General features: G+C 64.8%; 2 protein-coding genes across 13 annotated transcripts in view; both read right to left on the bottom strand.

Moving 5' to 3' along the window:
• LOC142025932 (solute carrier family 12 member 6-like) overlaps nucleotides 1-14,222 on the bottom strand; it is a 39,042-nt gene extending 24,820 nt beyond the window's left edge. For 10 of the 12 annotated variants that reach the window (XM_075018665.1, XM_075018666.1, XM_075018668.1 and 7 more), the window contains exons 1-19: nucleotides 13,610-14,222; nucleotides 12,000-12,313; nucleotides 11,815-11,910; nucleotides 9,724-9,870; nucleotides 9,270-9,324; nucleotides 9,061-9,191; nucleotides 8,419-8,645; nucleotides 8,202-8,332; nucleotides 7,921-8,040; nucleotides 7,444-7,542; nucleotides 7,102-7,159; nucleotides 5,866-6,040; nucleotides 5,666-5,769; nucleotides 5,457-5,555; nucleotides 5,201-5,320; nucleotides 5,000-5,104; nucleotides 4,743-4,911; nucleotides 2,341-2,536; nucleotides 813-967 (exon numbers count right to left, since the gene is read on the bottom strand). In XM_075018665.1, coding sequence (XP_074874766.1) covers nucleotides 813-967; nucleotides 2,341-2,536; nucleotides 4,743-4,911; nucleotides 5,000-5,104; nucleotides 5,201-5,320; nucleotides 5,457-5,555; nucleotides 5,666-5,769; nucleotides 5,866-6,040; nucleotides 7,102-7,159; nucleotides 7,444-7,542; nucleotides 7,921-8,040; nucleotides 8,202-8,332; nucleotides 8,419-8,645; nucleotides 9,061-9,191; nucleotides 9,270-9,324; nucleotides 9,724-9,870; nucleotides 11,815-11,910; nucleotides 12,000-12,257 — 2,445 coding nt within the window. In that variant the 5' untranslated portion in view covers nucleotides 12,258-12,313; nucleotides 13,610-14,222. The remainder of the gene's footprint in view (nucleotides 1-812; nucleotides 968-2,340; nucleotides 2,537-4,742; nucleotides 4,912-4,999; nucleotides 5,105-5,200; nucleotides 5,321-5,456; nucleotides 5,556-5,665; nucleotides 5,770-5,865; nucleotides 6,041-7,101; nucleotides 7,160-7,443; nucleotides 7,543-7,920; nucleotides 8,041-8,201; nucleotides 8,333-8,418; nucleotides 8,646-9,060; nucleotides 9,192-9,269; nucleotides 9,325-9,723; nucleotides 9,871-11,814; nucleotides 11,911-11,999; nucleotides 12,314-13,609) is intronic. The other 2 variants (XM_075018676.1, XM_075018677.1) reach the window with 2 other exon arrangements.
• A 664-nt stretch (nucleotides 14,223-14,886) lies between these two features.
• Nucleotides 14,887-15,284, bottom strand: NOP10 (NOP10 ribonucleoprotein). The gene is made up of 2 exons (XM_075018678.1): nucleotides 15,160-15,284; nucleotides 14,887-15,087 (listed from the first exon to the last, which is right to left on the bottom strand). The coding sequence occupies exons 1-2, from the start codon at nucleotides 15,211-15,213 to the stop codon at nucleotides 14,947-14,949; spliced, it is 195 nt and encodes a 64-aa protein (XP_074874779.1). The 5' UTR covers nucleotides 15,214-15,284; the 3' UTR covers nucleotides 14,887-14,946.
• Nucleotides 15,285-15,443: the final 159 nt, after the last annotated feature.

The following is a 15,443-nucleotide window of genomic DNA, read 5'->3' as shown; positions in this document are numbered from 1 at the left end:
CCCTATAGAACCCATAGCCCCCCCAGCACCCCCCTTGGCCCCCCAGCACTCCCTAGCCCCCCCCACAGCACCCCATAACCCCCCCACTCCCTCTCCTGCCCTAAAGTACTCGTAGTCCCCCCAGCACCCCATAACCCCCCCACTCCCTCTTCTACCCTATAGAACCCATAGCGCCCCCCCAAGAACCCCCCTTGGCCCCCCAGCAGCTCCTAGCCCCCCCCAGCACCCAATCTGGCCCCCCCGAGCACCCCATAACCCCCCCACTCCTTCTTCTGCCCTATAGAACCCATAGCCCCCCCAGCACCCCATAACCCCCAACTCCCTCTCCTACCCACAGCCCCCCCCAGCACTCCCTAGCCCCCCCCACAGCACCCCATAACCCCCCCACTCCCTCTCCTGCCCTAAAGTACTCGTAGCCCCCCCAGCAGCCCCTGGACCCCCCCCAGCACCCACCCTGCCCCCCCCCAGCACCCCATAACCCCCCCACTCTCTCTTCTACCCTATAGAACCCATAGCCCCCCCAGGACCCCCCTTGGCCCCCCAGCACTCCCTAGCCCCCCCCACAGCACCCCATAATCTCCCCACTCCCTCTCCTGCCCTAAAGTACTCGTAGCCCCCCCAGCACCCACCCTGGCCGCCCCCAGAACCCCACAACCCCCCCACTCCTTCTCCTGCCCCTATAGAACCCATAGCCCCCCCCAGCACTCCCTAGCCCCCCCCACAGCACCCCATAACCCCCCCACTCCCTCTCCTGCCCTAAAGTACTCGTAGCCCCCCCAGCACCCCCCCAGCCCCCCCCCAGCCCCACGTACCGGGTGCTGTCGCAGCAGCAGGGGCAGGAGGGTGAGCAGGCGCCCGTCGCCCACCACCCACCAGACGTCCAGGGTCCCCCCCGGTGCGCCGGCCCCCAGCGGTCCCTTGGCCACCAGTAGCGCCCGGCCACCGGCCCCCGCCACCCGCAGCAGCTCTAGGGGGACAGCGGGGGGGGGGTTGGGGGGGGCACAGACCCTCGTGGCCCCCACTGCTAGGGAGAGGGTCCCAGCCCCTCAGGACCCCCAGGTCCCCTGTCCCACCCAAATCCACATCCCACCTTGTTCTCCCACGTCCCTACGTCTGTCCCACTGTCCCCTCCTGCCCCCCAAGTCCCCCCATCTACCCCCTGTTCCCCTGTGTCCGCCCCGTGTCCCCCCACATCCCCCCCTTCTCCCCACGCCTCCCCGTATCCCATCCCCATATCCCCAAATTCCCCCCTATCCCTTCCCATCCCCAAATTCCCCCTATCCCGTCCCCACGTCCCTAAATTCCCCCGTATCCCGTCCCCACATTCCCCCGTATCCCGCCTCCACGTCCCCAAATTCCCCCCTATCCCTTCTCCACGTCCCCAAATTCCCCCTATCCCGTCTCCACGTCCCCAAATTCCCCCTATCCCGTCTCCACGTCCCCAAATTCCCCCGTATCCCGTCCCCACATTCCCCCGTATCCCGTCCCCACGTCCCCAAATTCCCCCGTATCCCGCCCCCATGTCCCCAAATTCCCCCATATCCCATTCCCACGTCCCCAAATTCCCCCATATCCATCCCCAAATTCCCCCGTATCCTGTCCCCACGTCCCCAAATTCCCCCGTATCCTACCCCCAAGTCCCCAAATTCCCCCGTATCCCGTCCCCACATCCCCAAATTCCCCCGTATCCTGCCGCCACGTCCCCAAATTCCCCCGTATCCCGTCCCCACGTCCCCAAATTCCCCTGTATCCCACCCCTATGTCCCCAAATTCCCCCATATCCCATTCCCACGTCCCCAAATTACCCCATATTCATCCCCAAATTCCCCCGTATCCCATCCCCAAATTCCCCCGTATCCTACCCCCACGTCCCCAAATTCCCCCGTATCCCGTCCCCACATCCCCAAATTCCCCCATAAACCACCCCCACATCCCCAAATTCCCCCGTATCCTGCCCCCACGTCCCCAAATTCCCCCGTATCCCATCCCCACGTCCCCAAATTCCCCCGTATCCCATCCCCACGTCCCCAAATTCCCCCATATCCCATTCCCACGTCCCCAAATTCCCCCATATCCATCCCCAAATTCCCCCGTATCCTGTTCCCACGTCCCCAAATTCCCCCGTATCCTGCCCCCACATCCCCAAATTCCCCCGTATCCCGTCCCCACGTCCCCAAATTCCCCTGTATCCCGTCCCCACATCCCCAAATTCCCCCATAAACCACCCCCACATCCCCAAATTCCCCCGTATCCTGCCCCCACGTCCCCAAATTCCCCCATATCCCATCCCCACGTCCCCAAATTCCCCCGTATGCCCCTTCTTTCCCCCCCCCCCCGTACCGACAAATCTCCGGGCAGCCACGGGGTCGTGCCGCCGGCGCCAGCCGTGGGGCCAGCCCATCAGGACGGCGTTGGGGCGCAGGGCCCCCAGCCCGCAGCCCTGCACCAGCGCCGCCAGTCCCGGTCCCCGACCCGGTGCCACCAGCACCTGTACGAAACCCCGCGCCCCCGCCCCGGCCAGCCCTGCCCGCAGCGCCTGCACGGGGCGGGAGCGAGGGGAGAGAGCGGTCAGGGGCTGGGGGTGTCTGCCGGGGGGGGACACACCCCATAAGGAGCGGGAGTTACGGGGAGACAAATCTCATAGGGACCCCCCCACCCCGAGGACCCCAGCCCACAGGGATCTAAACGGATAGGGCCCTGACCCATAGGGATGCGGTTCTATAGGGATCCAGCTCTGGAGGGACCGCGACCCAGGAAAAACCCACAGAAAAGCGGCTCCGTAGGGATGCTGATCTATAGGGAGCCTGATCCGTAAAAACCTAGCTCTATAGGGACACAGCTCCCATAGGAACCCACCTCCATAGGGACCCTGACCCATAGGGACCCTGATCCGTAGGGACCCACACCCACAGAAAACCAGCTCCATAGGGACCCTGACCCATAAGGACCCAGCTCCATAGGGACCCTAACCCATAGGGACACAGCTCCCATAGCAACCCACCTCCATAGGGACCCTGACCCATAGGGACCATGATCTGTAGGGACCCACACCCACAGAAAACCAGCTCCATAGGGACTCTGACCCATAAGGACCCAGCTCCATAGGGACTCTGACCCATAAGGACCCAGCTCCATAGTGACCCTGACCCATAAAGACCCAGCTCCATAGGGATCCTAACCCATAGGGACTCAGCTCCCATAGGAACCCACCTCCATAGGGACCCTGACCCATAAGAACATGCTCCCATAGGAACCCAACTCCGTAGGAATCACGACCCATAAGGACCCACACCCACAGAAAACCAGCTCCATAGCGACCCTGACTCATAGGGACCCTGATGCATAAGGACCTAGCTCCACAGGGACCCAGTTCCCTGGCCCATATGGACCCAGCTCCCATAGGGATCCTGGCCCATAAAAACCCAGATCCATAGGGACCCTGACCCATAGGGACCCAGCTCCCATAGGGACCCAATTCTGTAGGAACGCTGACCCATACGGACCCAGCTCCATACGGACCACAATCTGTAGGGACCCCTACCCACACAAAATCAGCTCCGTAGGGACTCTGATCCATAAGAATCCAGTTCCACACTGACCCCAGCTCCCATAGGGACCCCGCTCTGTAGGGACCCACCTCCATAGGGACCCCAACCCATAGGGGCACGCTCCCATAGGGACCCAGCTCTGTAGGGACCATGACCAGTAGGAACAGATACCCACAAAAACCCAGCTCCCTAGGGACCCTAACCCATAAGAACCCAGCTCCATACGGACCCAGCTCCATAGGAACCCTGACTCATACGGACCCAGCTCCATAGGCACCACGATCCGTAGGGACCTACACCCACACAAAACCAGCTCCATAGGGACCCTGACCCATAGGGACCCAGCTCCATAGGAACCCTGACCCATAAGAATCCAGCTCCATAGGGACCCTGACCCATAAGGACCCAGCTCCATAGGGATCCTGACCCATAGGGACCCTGACCCATAAGAACCCAGCTCCATAGTGACCCTGACCCATAACAACCCAGCTCCATAGGGATCCTAACCCATAAGAATCCAGCTCCATAGGAGCCCTGACCCATAACAACCCAGCTCTATAGAGATCCTGACCCATAAGAATCCAGCTCCATAGGAACCCTGACCCATAAGAATCCAGCTCCATAGGGACCCTGACCCATAAGGACCCAGCTCCATAGGGACCCTGACCCATAAGGACCCAGCTCCATAGGGACCCTGACCCATAAGAACCCAGCTCCATAGTGACCCTGACCCATAACAACCCAGCTCCATAGGGATCCTAACCCATAAGAATCCAGCTCCATAGGAGCCCTGACCCATAACAACCCAGCTCTATAGAGATCCTGACCCATAAGAATCCAGCTCCATAGGAACCCTGACCCATAAGAATCCAGCTCCATAGGGACCCTGACCCATAAGGACCCAGCTCCATAGGGACCCTGACCCATAAGGACCCAGCTCCATAGGGATCCTGACCCATAAGGACCCAGCTCCATAGGGACCCTGACCCATAAGAATCCAGCTCCATAGGGACCCTGACCCATAGGGACCCAGCCCCATAACAACCCAGCTCCATAGGAACTCTGACCCATAAGGACCAAGCTCCATAGAGACCACGATCCGTAGGGACCCTCACCCACACAAAACCAGCTCCATAGGGACCCCGAGCTCCATAGGGACCCCAACCCACAGGGACCACCCCCCCGGGTGCTGACCTGCTCGGCGGCGCGGGCGCGGGGCTGGTCCTGGGGCAAGTCCCCGGGGATGACGGAGCCGACGACCGTCAGCCCCTTCCCCGCCTGCAGCTGGGCGGCCAGGGCCAGCAACTGGGGCTGCGTCGCCCGCAGCTCCTCGTCCAGCTTCAGCAGCACCAGCAGCTGCGGCCTGCGAAGGCAAAGAAAGCGGCACGCGGCTGGGACCCCGGCATCCGAAGCGGGGGCGGGGGGGGCTCCGCCGAACGTGGGGTGCTCACCTCCAGCTGGGCGCGGGGGGCTGCCCGTCTTCCAGGCGCAGGAGGGCGAAGCGGGCGGCGCTGAGGGAGAGACCCCGCAGTCCTTCCCCCCACTCGCTCTGCGCCCTGGCAAGGGAGACGAGAGACAGCGGTAGGGCACGCCGGCGTCCGAAAAGGGACCCCGACCCCCCCGGGTGGGTGTGGGGACACCCCCCCACTCACCCGCGGTACTCCAGGTACTTGTAGGCGGTGGCACCGATCCCCAAAGCCAGAAGAGCGCAGTACCAGCAGGTCACCAGCATCAGCCCCAGGCACAGCCCCGCTCCCGCCAGCGACACCCCCTTGCGGGGGAACCTGGTGTCAGACGGCGGGGACCCCCAGCATCTGGGGGGGGGGGGACCCCCAACATCCCCGGGGGGACCCCGGTGTCCGGGTTGGGGCGGGCTGTGGAGCGGAGGGGGGTCCCGCGGGGTTTTACCAGTGGTAGAGGCGGCAACGGGGGCTCCAGCCGGGGGTGGGCAACAGCCCCTGGAGGGCGCAGGCCAGGTTGAGCCCCAGGTAAGACGTCAGCCAAAACCTGTGACGAAAAAGTGGGGGGGGGGGGGGGGGGGAAGGAGGGCGTCGTCACCGCGTTGACGCCGTCGCCCCGGCTCCCGGAGGCTGCGACGTCAGGGTTTGTCACCGCACACGGAGAGGACGGGCGCCAGCAGGTCGAGGGAACCGAGGAGGACGCCCAGCTCGGCCACCGCCGCCGTCGCCGCCAGCGGCCAGAGCCGACCCCGACCCAGCGCCTGCGGAAAAAGATAAAAAGGGGACGGTGACGCCCCACGGCGCGATGGCGGGGGACGGAGCGGGGGGACGCACAGACACACGCGTGGGGCACTCACGTGGGGCAGGGGCAGGGCACGGGTCCGGGCCAGCCCCCGCAGCAGCCGGCTGCCCCCCAGCAGCGCCTGCAGCCCGGCCCCCGCCGCCGACAACAAGGCCCCCACCAGCGGCACCCACGGGGACGGCCACGAGGCCGCCCCCGCCACCGGCGTCCCACGCAGAGACCCGCCGAACCTGGGGGGGGACGGAGGTGTCACAAGTAAGGGGACGGGGGGGACGCTCCCGAAGACATTGAGGATCTCCCTAGGGACGCCAGCAATCTCCCGCAGGGGATGCCACTGGGACATTGGGGACCCCCATAGGGGTGCTGGGGACCCTCTGGGGACCCCCGTAGGGACAGCATTTGGACACTGGGGACCCGCTCGGGGGCACGGGAGACGGCACGGGGACATCGGGGACATCCCCGGAAACACTGGGGATACACTTAGGGACATCGTGGACTCACTGGAGACACCACCAGGACATAGGGGACCTCCCCAGGGCCAGCAAAGAAACACTGGGGACACCGTGGGGACACCCCAAGGACACCAGTAAGACATAAGGAACTGTCTGGGGCACCACTGGGACGCTGCAGGAATCCCTAGGGACATTAAGGACCCCCTGGGGACACCAGGGACACCACTGGGACATGAAGGACTCTCGGGGGCCCCCTCCAAGAACACCAGTGGGACACAAGGAACTGTCTGGGGACACCGCTGGGACGCTGGCGGACCCCTCTAAGGATACCAGGGACCCACCCGGGGACACCGGGATCCCCAGGGACACCACTGGGACACTGCAAGACCCCTCTAGGGATACCAGGAACTCTCCTGGGGACACCATGGACACCATTGGGACATTAAGGACTCCTTGGGGACACCGGGAACCCCCTCCAAGAACACCAGTGAGACACAAGGAACTGTCTGCGGACACTACTGGGACACTACAAGACCCCTCTAGGGATACCAGGGACCCCCGTGGGACACCAGGATCCCCAGGGACACCACTGGGACACTGCAGGACTCCCTAGGGATAGCAGGGACCCCCCCGGGGACACTAGGAACACCGTTGGGACATTAAGGACTCCCTGGGGACACTGAGAACCCCCTCCAAGAACACCAGTGGGACACAAGGAATTCTCTGGGAACACTACTGGGACACTGCAGGACTCCCTAGGGATACCAGGGACCCCCCTGGGGACACCAGGATCCCTGGGGACACCACTGGGACGCTACGGACCCGCCGGGGACACTCACTTGTCACGCAGCAGCTGCCCCTCGACGGAAGCCCCCAGCAGCAGGGCCGCGCTCAGGTCTGCACTGTCAAGGAAACGCCCCCCCAAAACCAGGCACCCCCACCCCAAAAACAGGGTGACCCCCCCCCCCGCCCCAGGTGACCCTCCCCAACCACCCCACACCCCACACAGGGGGGTCACCGCCTCCCAAAACCCCCGCAGTCCCCCCCCACAACCCCCCTCCCTCCAGACGCTCCCTTTTCTCAAGAAGGACACCAATTTCACGGTGCCCCCCCCCCCAAAATCCCTCGCCTCCCCCCAGATTTCAGCATGTCCCCCCCCCATAAATCGTGGGGGCGGATGCAACCCAGGGCGGTGACCAGGGCGGCCCCCAGGCTCCCGGCCGGGACGGAGCGGGCGATGTCACGGAGCTCCCCGGAGCGGCTGAAGCCCCACAGCACCCCTGCCCCCAGACGCTTGGGTCTGGGTGTCGTCGTCGTCGTGTGTCCCCCCCCCCAAAATCCCGTCTCTCCCCAGGGTCCCACCCGCAGCCCCCCTGGATCCATCCCACCCTGGGGGGGGGCCCCCCCACAGATACCTGGGTCCCCTCCCGCACAGCTGGGTCCCCCGCCACGATGTTGGGGTCCCCTCTTTGGACCCCCGGGTGTCCCCCACCCTGCACATGTCCCCCTCCCGGATGCCGGGGTCCCCTCCTTGCACCCCCCTGCGTGTGTCCCTCCCTCACCACGCCCACGTCCCCTCCCCGACGCCTGGGTTTGCCCGAAAAACGTCCTTTCCCAAACACCTGGGGGGGGGCAGTGTGTTCCCCCCTCGCACTCACCCGAGGCGGTGGGCAGGCTCAGCCCCAGCAGGACCCCGAAGGAGGAATCGTCGTCCTCATCCTCGGCCCCGCCCGGCCCCACCCCCAGCCCCGGCTCGGGGGGGCGGGGCCACAGGTTCTCTGTGGGGCGGGGAGCAGGGTGGGGCACACCTGGGTCCCTCCCCTCCACCCACACCCCCCCCCGCCCCCTGATCTCCCGTATCCTTGAGGCATGCCGCCACGCCACCCCATACCCTTCCCACGCCCTTGCCACGCCCCGCGCCCCGCCCATATCGACTCACGCGCCAGCAGGCGTGCGCTGGGCCCCGGGAAGACCGGACGCGCCTCTGGGGTGTCGTTGCCCCCCGCGCCGTGGGGCCGGGCCGTGGGGCAGGGCTGGAGGCGGCCGCCGGGTTGAGTGGGCAGGCAGAGTCTGCGAGGGGAAAAAAAGAAAACCGTCAGTGCCTCATTAGCATGTCGTTTGCATACGGAGAGGGAGAAGGGCAGGGGGTAACTCACGCGTGTGGGGCCCCCCCCGGCAGGGCGGCGCGCAGGGCCCCCGCCTGCAGCCCCAGCAGGGCCAGCAGCAGCCCGGCAGGGCCCAGGGGGGCGGCGCGGGCGGCGGGCGGGGCGGCGGCCCCCAGCCCCAGCAGCCCCAGCAGCCCCGCCCCGTAGCCCCGCCCGTTGTTCAGCCGGCCCCCGCGGCCCCGCCCCGGCAGGACGGCTGCCTGGGGGGCCACGTACACCTGCGGCGAGAGAGGTGAGAGACCCGCGCCCCGACCTCGCCCGCCCTGCCCCGCCCACCGGGCCACACCCCAGCTGCCTTGGCCCAGGAGGCCCCGCCCCCTTCAAAACGGCCACACCCCCAATACCCCTCCCCAGTGGCCCTGGCTGAGGAAGCCCCACCCCTCCATTATCAGGCCCCGCCCTTTCCACAGGAGGCCCTGCCCACCCCCAGGGTCCTTCAAGGCCCCTCCCACCACCCCCAGGCAGCCCCTACCTCGAGGCCCCGCCCCCACTTCACCACACCCCCCCCGTGGCCCCGCCCCCCCAGCTTTCCCCTCTCCCCCAGGCCCTCACCCCACACCTGCCAGGGCCCAGCCCCGCCCCCCTCCCTGCCCGGCCCCGCCCTGCCCCACCCCTTAAAGGGCCCCGACCCACCAGCAGGATCTCGGCGGCCCCCAGGGCGGCGGCGGCGGCGGCGAAGGCGGCGCTGAGGAAGGCGCAGAGCCCCACGGCCCCCCCCGCCTCGGGGCCCAGCGCCCCTGACAGCAGCCCCAGGGGGCAGCCCCCTGCCACACCCACCCATGACATCAGCAGGGGGCGGGGCAGGGGGCCACCCCCATGCTCCCCGCCCCGCCCGCACTCACCAGGGTCGAGGCCATTGGTGGCGATGGCGCTCAGGGACACGGCGGTCAGCACGGTCTGAGGGGGGAGGAGACGTGACCCCTGACCCCCTTGACCCCTCCCCTGTACCACCGAGCGCAACCCCGGCTTGACCCCAGGTCCGACCTGTGACCCCCGACCCTCCGCGCAACCCCAGGCGTGACCCCCCTCAACCAGACGCGACTCCCATCCTGGGGGGTAGCCCTGGGGCATGACCTCTGACCCCCACCGCTGACCCCATCCATGACCCCTGACCCCAAACATGACCGTGGTGCTCCACCCCCGACCCCACGTGCAATTCCCCCGACCCCAGGGCACGACCCCAACGCCCCTCCCGCAGCGTCCCGGGGACACCCCTCCCCCACCCCGTCCCCTGTGACCCCAGGCCATCAACCTCCGACCCCCAGCCCGTGACCTCCGACCCCCGGCGCCACTCACGCAGGCTCCGAGCAGGAGGCCGATGGCGGAGACCTGCAGGACCCCTCCGGTGCCCACCACCCAGGGCAGCCGCAGCACCAGCACCAGCCCCAGCAGGGTCTGCAGGGACGGCCCCGCCACCCCCCGCAGCGTCCCCAAGAGCCGCCGCTGGGGGGGGGTCCCCGTCACGGCCGGACCCGCGGGCACCAGGGTCCCCTCCCCAAACGCCAGGGTCCCCTGACCCCTTCCTCATCCCCATCCCCAAATGCTGGGGTCCCCTCCCCGGACACAGGGGTCCCTCCTGTGGACACCGGGGTCCCCTCTCCAAACGCCAGGGTCCCCTGACCCCCTCCTCATCCCCCTTGACCCCCTCCTCATCCCCCCTCACCCCTTCCTCATCCCCCTCCCAAACGCTGGGGTCCCCTCCCCAAATGCCAGGGTCCCCTCCCGTGGACACTGGGGTCCCCTCCCCAAAAGCCAGGGTCCCTTCCCCAAACGCCAGGGTCCCCTGACACCTTCCTCATCCCCCTTCCAGACACCTGGGTTCCCTCCCCGGACATAGGGATCCCTTCCCCAAACACCACGGTCCCCTGACCCCTTCCTCATCCCCGTCCCCAAATGCTGGGGTCCCCTCCCCAGACACAGGGGTCCCCTCCCCAAACATCGGGGTCCCCTGACACCTTCCTCATCCCCCTCCCAGACACTTGGGTCCCCTCCTCCCCAGATGCCGGGGTCCCCTCCCCGGACACAGGGGTCCCTCCCGTGGACACCGGGGTCCCCTCTCCAAACGCCAGGGTCCCCTGACCCCCTCCTCATCCCCCTTGACCCCCTCCTCATCCCCCTTGACCCCTTCCTCATCCCCCCTCACCCCTTCCTCATCCCCCTCCCAAACGCTGGGGTCCCCTCCCCAAATGCCAGGGTCCCCTCCCGTGGACACTGGGGTCCCCTCCCCAAAAGCCAGGGTCCCTTCCCCAAACGCCAGGGTCCCTTCCCCAAACGCCAGGGTCCCCTGACACCTTCCTCATCCCCCTCCCAGACACTTGGGTCCCCTCCTCCCCAGATGCCGGGGTCCCCTCCCCGGACACAGGGGTCCCTTCCCCGAACACCAGGGTCCCCTGACCCTTTCCTCATCCCCCTCACCCCTTCCTCAATCCCCCTGACCCCTTCCTCATCCCCGTCCGCAGATACTGGGGTCCCCTCCCCAGACACCAGGGTCCCCTGACCCCTTCCTCATCCCTCACCCCAAATGCCAGGGTCCCCTCCCCGGACACCGAGGTCCCCTCCCCAAACACCAGGGTCCCCTGACCCCCTCCTCATCCCCCTTGACCCCTTCCTCATCTTCCTCACCCCTTCCTCATCCCCATCCCCAGATGCTGGGGTGCCCTCCCCAGACACAAGGGTCCCCTGACTCCTTCCTCATCCCCCTCACCCCTTCCTAATCTCCGTCCCCAAATGCTGGGGTCCCCTCCCCGGACACAGGGGTCCCTCCCATGGACACCGGGGTCCCCTGACACCTTCCTCATCCCCCTCCCAGACACTTGGGTTCCCTCCTCCCCAGATGCCGGGGTCCCCTCCCCAGATATAGCGGTCCCTTCCCTGAACACCAAGGTCCCTGACCCCTTCCTCATCCCCATCTGCAGATGCTGGGGTCCCCTCCCCAGACACCAGGGTCCCCTGACCCCTTCCTCATCCCCATCCCCAGATGCCGGGGTCCCCTCCCCAGACATAGGGGTCCCTTCCCCGAACACCAGGGTCCCCTGACCCCTTCCTCATCCTCCTCACCCCTTCCTCATTTCCCCTGACCCCTTCCTCATCCTCCTCACCCCTTCCTCATCCCCGTCCCCAAATGCTGGGGTCCCCTCCCCAAACACTGGGGTCCCCTGACACTTTCCTCATCCCCCTCCCAGACACCTGGGTCCCCTCCTCCCCAGATGCCGGGGTCCCCTCCCCGAACACCAGGGTCCCCTGACCCCTTCCTCATCCCCCTCACTCCTTCCTCATCCCCATCCCCAAATGCCAGGGTCCCCTCCCCAAACGCCAGGGTCCCCTGACCCCCTCCTCATCCCCCTTGACCCCTTCCTCATCCCCCCCCGACCCCTTCCTCATCCTCACCGGGACGCGTCCGTCGTCGCTGTCGGGGCTGAGGGCGCTGTACGGGGCGATGCGGCGCAGGAGGGCGGGGACGCGGGGGCGGGTGGCCAGCTCCTCCTGCGGGGATAAGAGTGGGTGGGTGGGGGCTAACGAGGGGGCCCCTAACGAGGACGGGGCCCCTAATGAGGAGGGGGCCAAGGCCTCACCTCGAAGAGCGCCAGGTTTCTGTCGCAGGCCAAGCCGGCCTCCGGTGGGGCAGGGCAGGCTGAGGTCCCGCCCCCCGGCCCCGCCCTGCCCCTCCCTTGGGTGGGGCCGTGGGGAGGGGCCGTGGTCTCCTCGCTGGGGCTGGGGCTGCTGTCGGAGGGGGGGGGTCGGGAGCTGGAGGGGGAGGGGGGCTCGGGGCTGCTCTCGGAGGGCTCCGCCCCCCCACGCCAGGACCTCGCCCCCAGCCCCGCCCCCGACATGGTGATGTCACTCCAGGGCAGTGAGGTCAGCAGCCGGGCGATGAGGTCAGCGACACCTGCAAGGAGACAGAGAGGATGAGACGTGGAAAAACGCCCGGACGGCCTGATGGCGTTTTGGGGGGAAAAACAGAGAGTCAGGGGGGCAAATGGGGGTTTGGGTGCCAAAACGGGCATTTTGGGGGGAAAAAAACAACCATTCTGCGGGGAAAATAGACCTTTTCTTGCGGGGAAAAGGTCATTTGGGGGGGTCAAATAGCTGCATTTTGGAAAGAAACAAGCATATTACAGAAAACATAGTCATTTCAACAAGCAATGCCAGCATTCTTTGGAAATAAAAGCATTTGTAGGGAAACGGGCACTTGAGATATAAACAGGTTTTCCTGTGCAAAGAAATAGGAGTTTTGGGGGGAGAAACAGCCATTACCACGGGGAAATAGCCTTTTTTTCCAGGAAGAAAAACAATTTAGGAAGAAAAAACAATTTTAGGAAGAAAATAACCATCTGGGGGTAGGGGAAATGGCTATTTTAGGTGGCGAAGTTGCCATTTTAGGGCCAAGTCGCGTGGTTTTATGAGTAAATTACCACTTTCTGCTGACAAAAAGTGTTTTGAGAGAATAGATCAAAACTAAGAAAACACAAGCATTTTTTGCAAGAAAAAAAAGTATTTTGAAAAAGAAATGATCCATTTTTAGGAACAAAATAACCATTTTGGGCGCAAAACGTGTTTTGAAGGAAACAGACATATTGGGAGCAAAATATGTGCTGTTTCTGGCAAATTATCTGGGCGAAAGTAGCCATTTGGGGGAAACAGCCTTTCTGGGGCAAAACCAACACTTTGCTGCAGAGTCCAGCATTCTGGCACAGAATCCACCACTTTGGGGGATAAAATATGCATTTTTCTGAAAAAAAACACATTTTAAGAGGAAGAAACCTGGTTTTGAAGAAAAAAAATACCACTTTGCAGGGAAAAAATGCCGTTTTTTGGAAAAATCCACTGTTTTGGGAGTGGAACAGCCAGTTTGTGACAGACACCACTGTTGCACACCATGTCAGCGCAGGGGCTATCGCCTTCTGGAAAAAAAGGCGCTTTGGGGAAAAACAGCCACTTTGAGAAGAAAAAAACAATTTATAGCAAAACAAAAGTTGTTTGGAGAGAAAAAATGCCATTTGGAGAAGCGAATGGCTGATTTGCAGCAGAAATCAATACTTTGCAGCAAAATTCTGCGTTTTAATGCAAAATATATTATTTTGAGAGGAATAAAAAGAGTTTTTGAGGGGGAAAAAAGCCATTTTGGGGGAAGGAAGCTCCCACTCCGAGGGGTCAAAAACCACATTGCAGGAAAAATACTCACCTCGCTGGAAAAAAAGCAATCCTGCAGGGAAAAAATGGTCATTTTTTGAAAAAAAACCACCACTTTGTAGCAAAAGCGAAGAGTTTGTGGCAGAAACTACCAATTTGGTGCTGAACCGGCCACTTCGGTGGGGAAAAACTGCTGCTTTGAGGGAAAACCTGACGCTCTGAGGGGAAAAAGCTGACACTTTGGGGCGAAAAACAGACGCTCAGAGGGGAAAAACCTGACGCTTTGGGGCGAAAAAGTGACACTCTGAGGGGAAAAACCTGACGCTTTGGGGCAAAAAAACAACGCTGCTCAGAGGGGAAAAACCTGACGCTCTGGAGGGAAAAACCAACACTCTGAGGGGAAAAACCTCACACTTTGGGGGGAAACCCACCCTTTTCGCAGCAGCAGCTCCCCTTGGGGCAGCCCGGCCAGCCAGGGGTGTCCCAGGCTGCTTTTTTGGGCTGAAAACAGGGCATTTTGGAGGGTCACCCTCCCCGACCCCCCTTCCCGAGGAAACAAACCCCTCTTCAGGGGCTGCCACCGCCGGCACCCGGCGGGGGGGGATCACAGCCACCATTCTGAGGCCAAACCCCGCGCCGGGGAGCTCGATTTCCTCTCAGACCACCCATTTTTGGGGCCGAAATCCCCTTTTTCGGGACAATACCGATCCACGCCACCCTCCCACTGACACCAGTCCCTCCCCCCCACCGCCCCAAACCCCCCGTTTCGGGCCCAAACCTTGTCATCCCTGGGCTCCCCGTTGGGGGGGGGGGGGTCTCCCCCCCTCCCCTTACCATCATTTTGGGGCTAAAACCCGCCGCCCCGGGGCCGCTCGCGAAAAAAAAAAAAAAAAAAAAAAAAGGCGGGAACGACCGTCACGCGCCGTACCTGATGGGGGGGGGGAGGGGGGAAGAGGGAGGGGCGGGCGCGCGCGCCCACCGCCGCCGCCGCCACGCCCCCTCCGCTGCCGCAGGGGCGGGGTGCCGCAGGGGCGGGGCTAAGGCTGGGCGGGGCCTTAGAGTGGGAGGTGGCCCCAGAGAGATGGGAGGGGCGTATGGGGGGGGTGGGCGGGGCCTAGGAGAGGGGAGGGAGTTGGGAGAGCGCCTGGGGGGGCGTGGCTTTCAGGGCGGGGGCGGCGCTCACCCGCGGGGAGGAAGGGGATGAGGGCGGGGCTTGGGATGAGGGCGGGGCTTGGGGATGAGGGCGGGGCCATGCGAGTCTCTCTCTCTCTCTCTCTCTCTCTCTCTCTCTCTCTCTCTCCCCCCGCCCCCACACCACACGGAGCCGTGTCCATCTCATCGGTTTTATTCCACGGCCGGGTCTGGGGTTTGGGGTCTCGGTCTCCTCCCTCAGAGGAGCGGCCGTGCCCGTTGGGTGGGCAGGACGCCGAACCGCCGCTTCAGGGCCAGGCGATGCCGGGAGAACTTGTCGTCGGGGGAAAAACGGGCCGGGTGGGCCGAACGGGTGGGTTGTCCGGCCGGGGACACCTTCTGCGGGGAAGGAAAGGGAAGGGTGAGACCGGACCGGGACCCCCAGAGCCCTCCCGGAGCCCTCCCCGGTACCTTCAGGGTATAAACGCGTTCGCCGCGCTCGTCGCTGTAGCACTGCAGGAACATGGCGCCGTCTCTGCCGCCGCCGCCGCCGCCGCGCAGAGCACCACGGGAAGGGGGCGGAGCATCACGGGGAAAAGGGGCGGGCCGGGCGCCGAGGGGGGGCGTGGATTCGCTGAGCGCCGGGGGGCGTGGCCGCGCTGGGCTCGGGGCGCTGAGGGGGAGCGGCCGCGCTGGGCGCTGGGGGCGTGGCCGCGCTGGGCGCCGGGGGGCGTGGCCCCGCTGGGCGCTGAGGA

This window comes from Buteo buteo, chromosome 30 (genome assembly GCF_964188355.1).
Source record: "Buteo buteo chromosome 30, bButBut1.hap1.1, whole genome shotgun sequence".
Classification (NCBI taxonomy): Eukaryota; Metazoa; Chordata; class Aves; order Accipitriformes; family Accipitridae; genus Buteo; species Buteo buteo.
The sequence above is the reverse complement of the archived record's forward strand: the minus strand, read 5'-3'. Positions and strand labels throughout refer to the sequence as shown.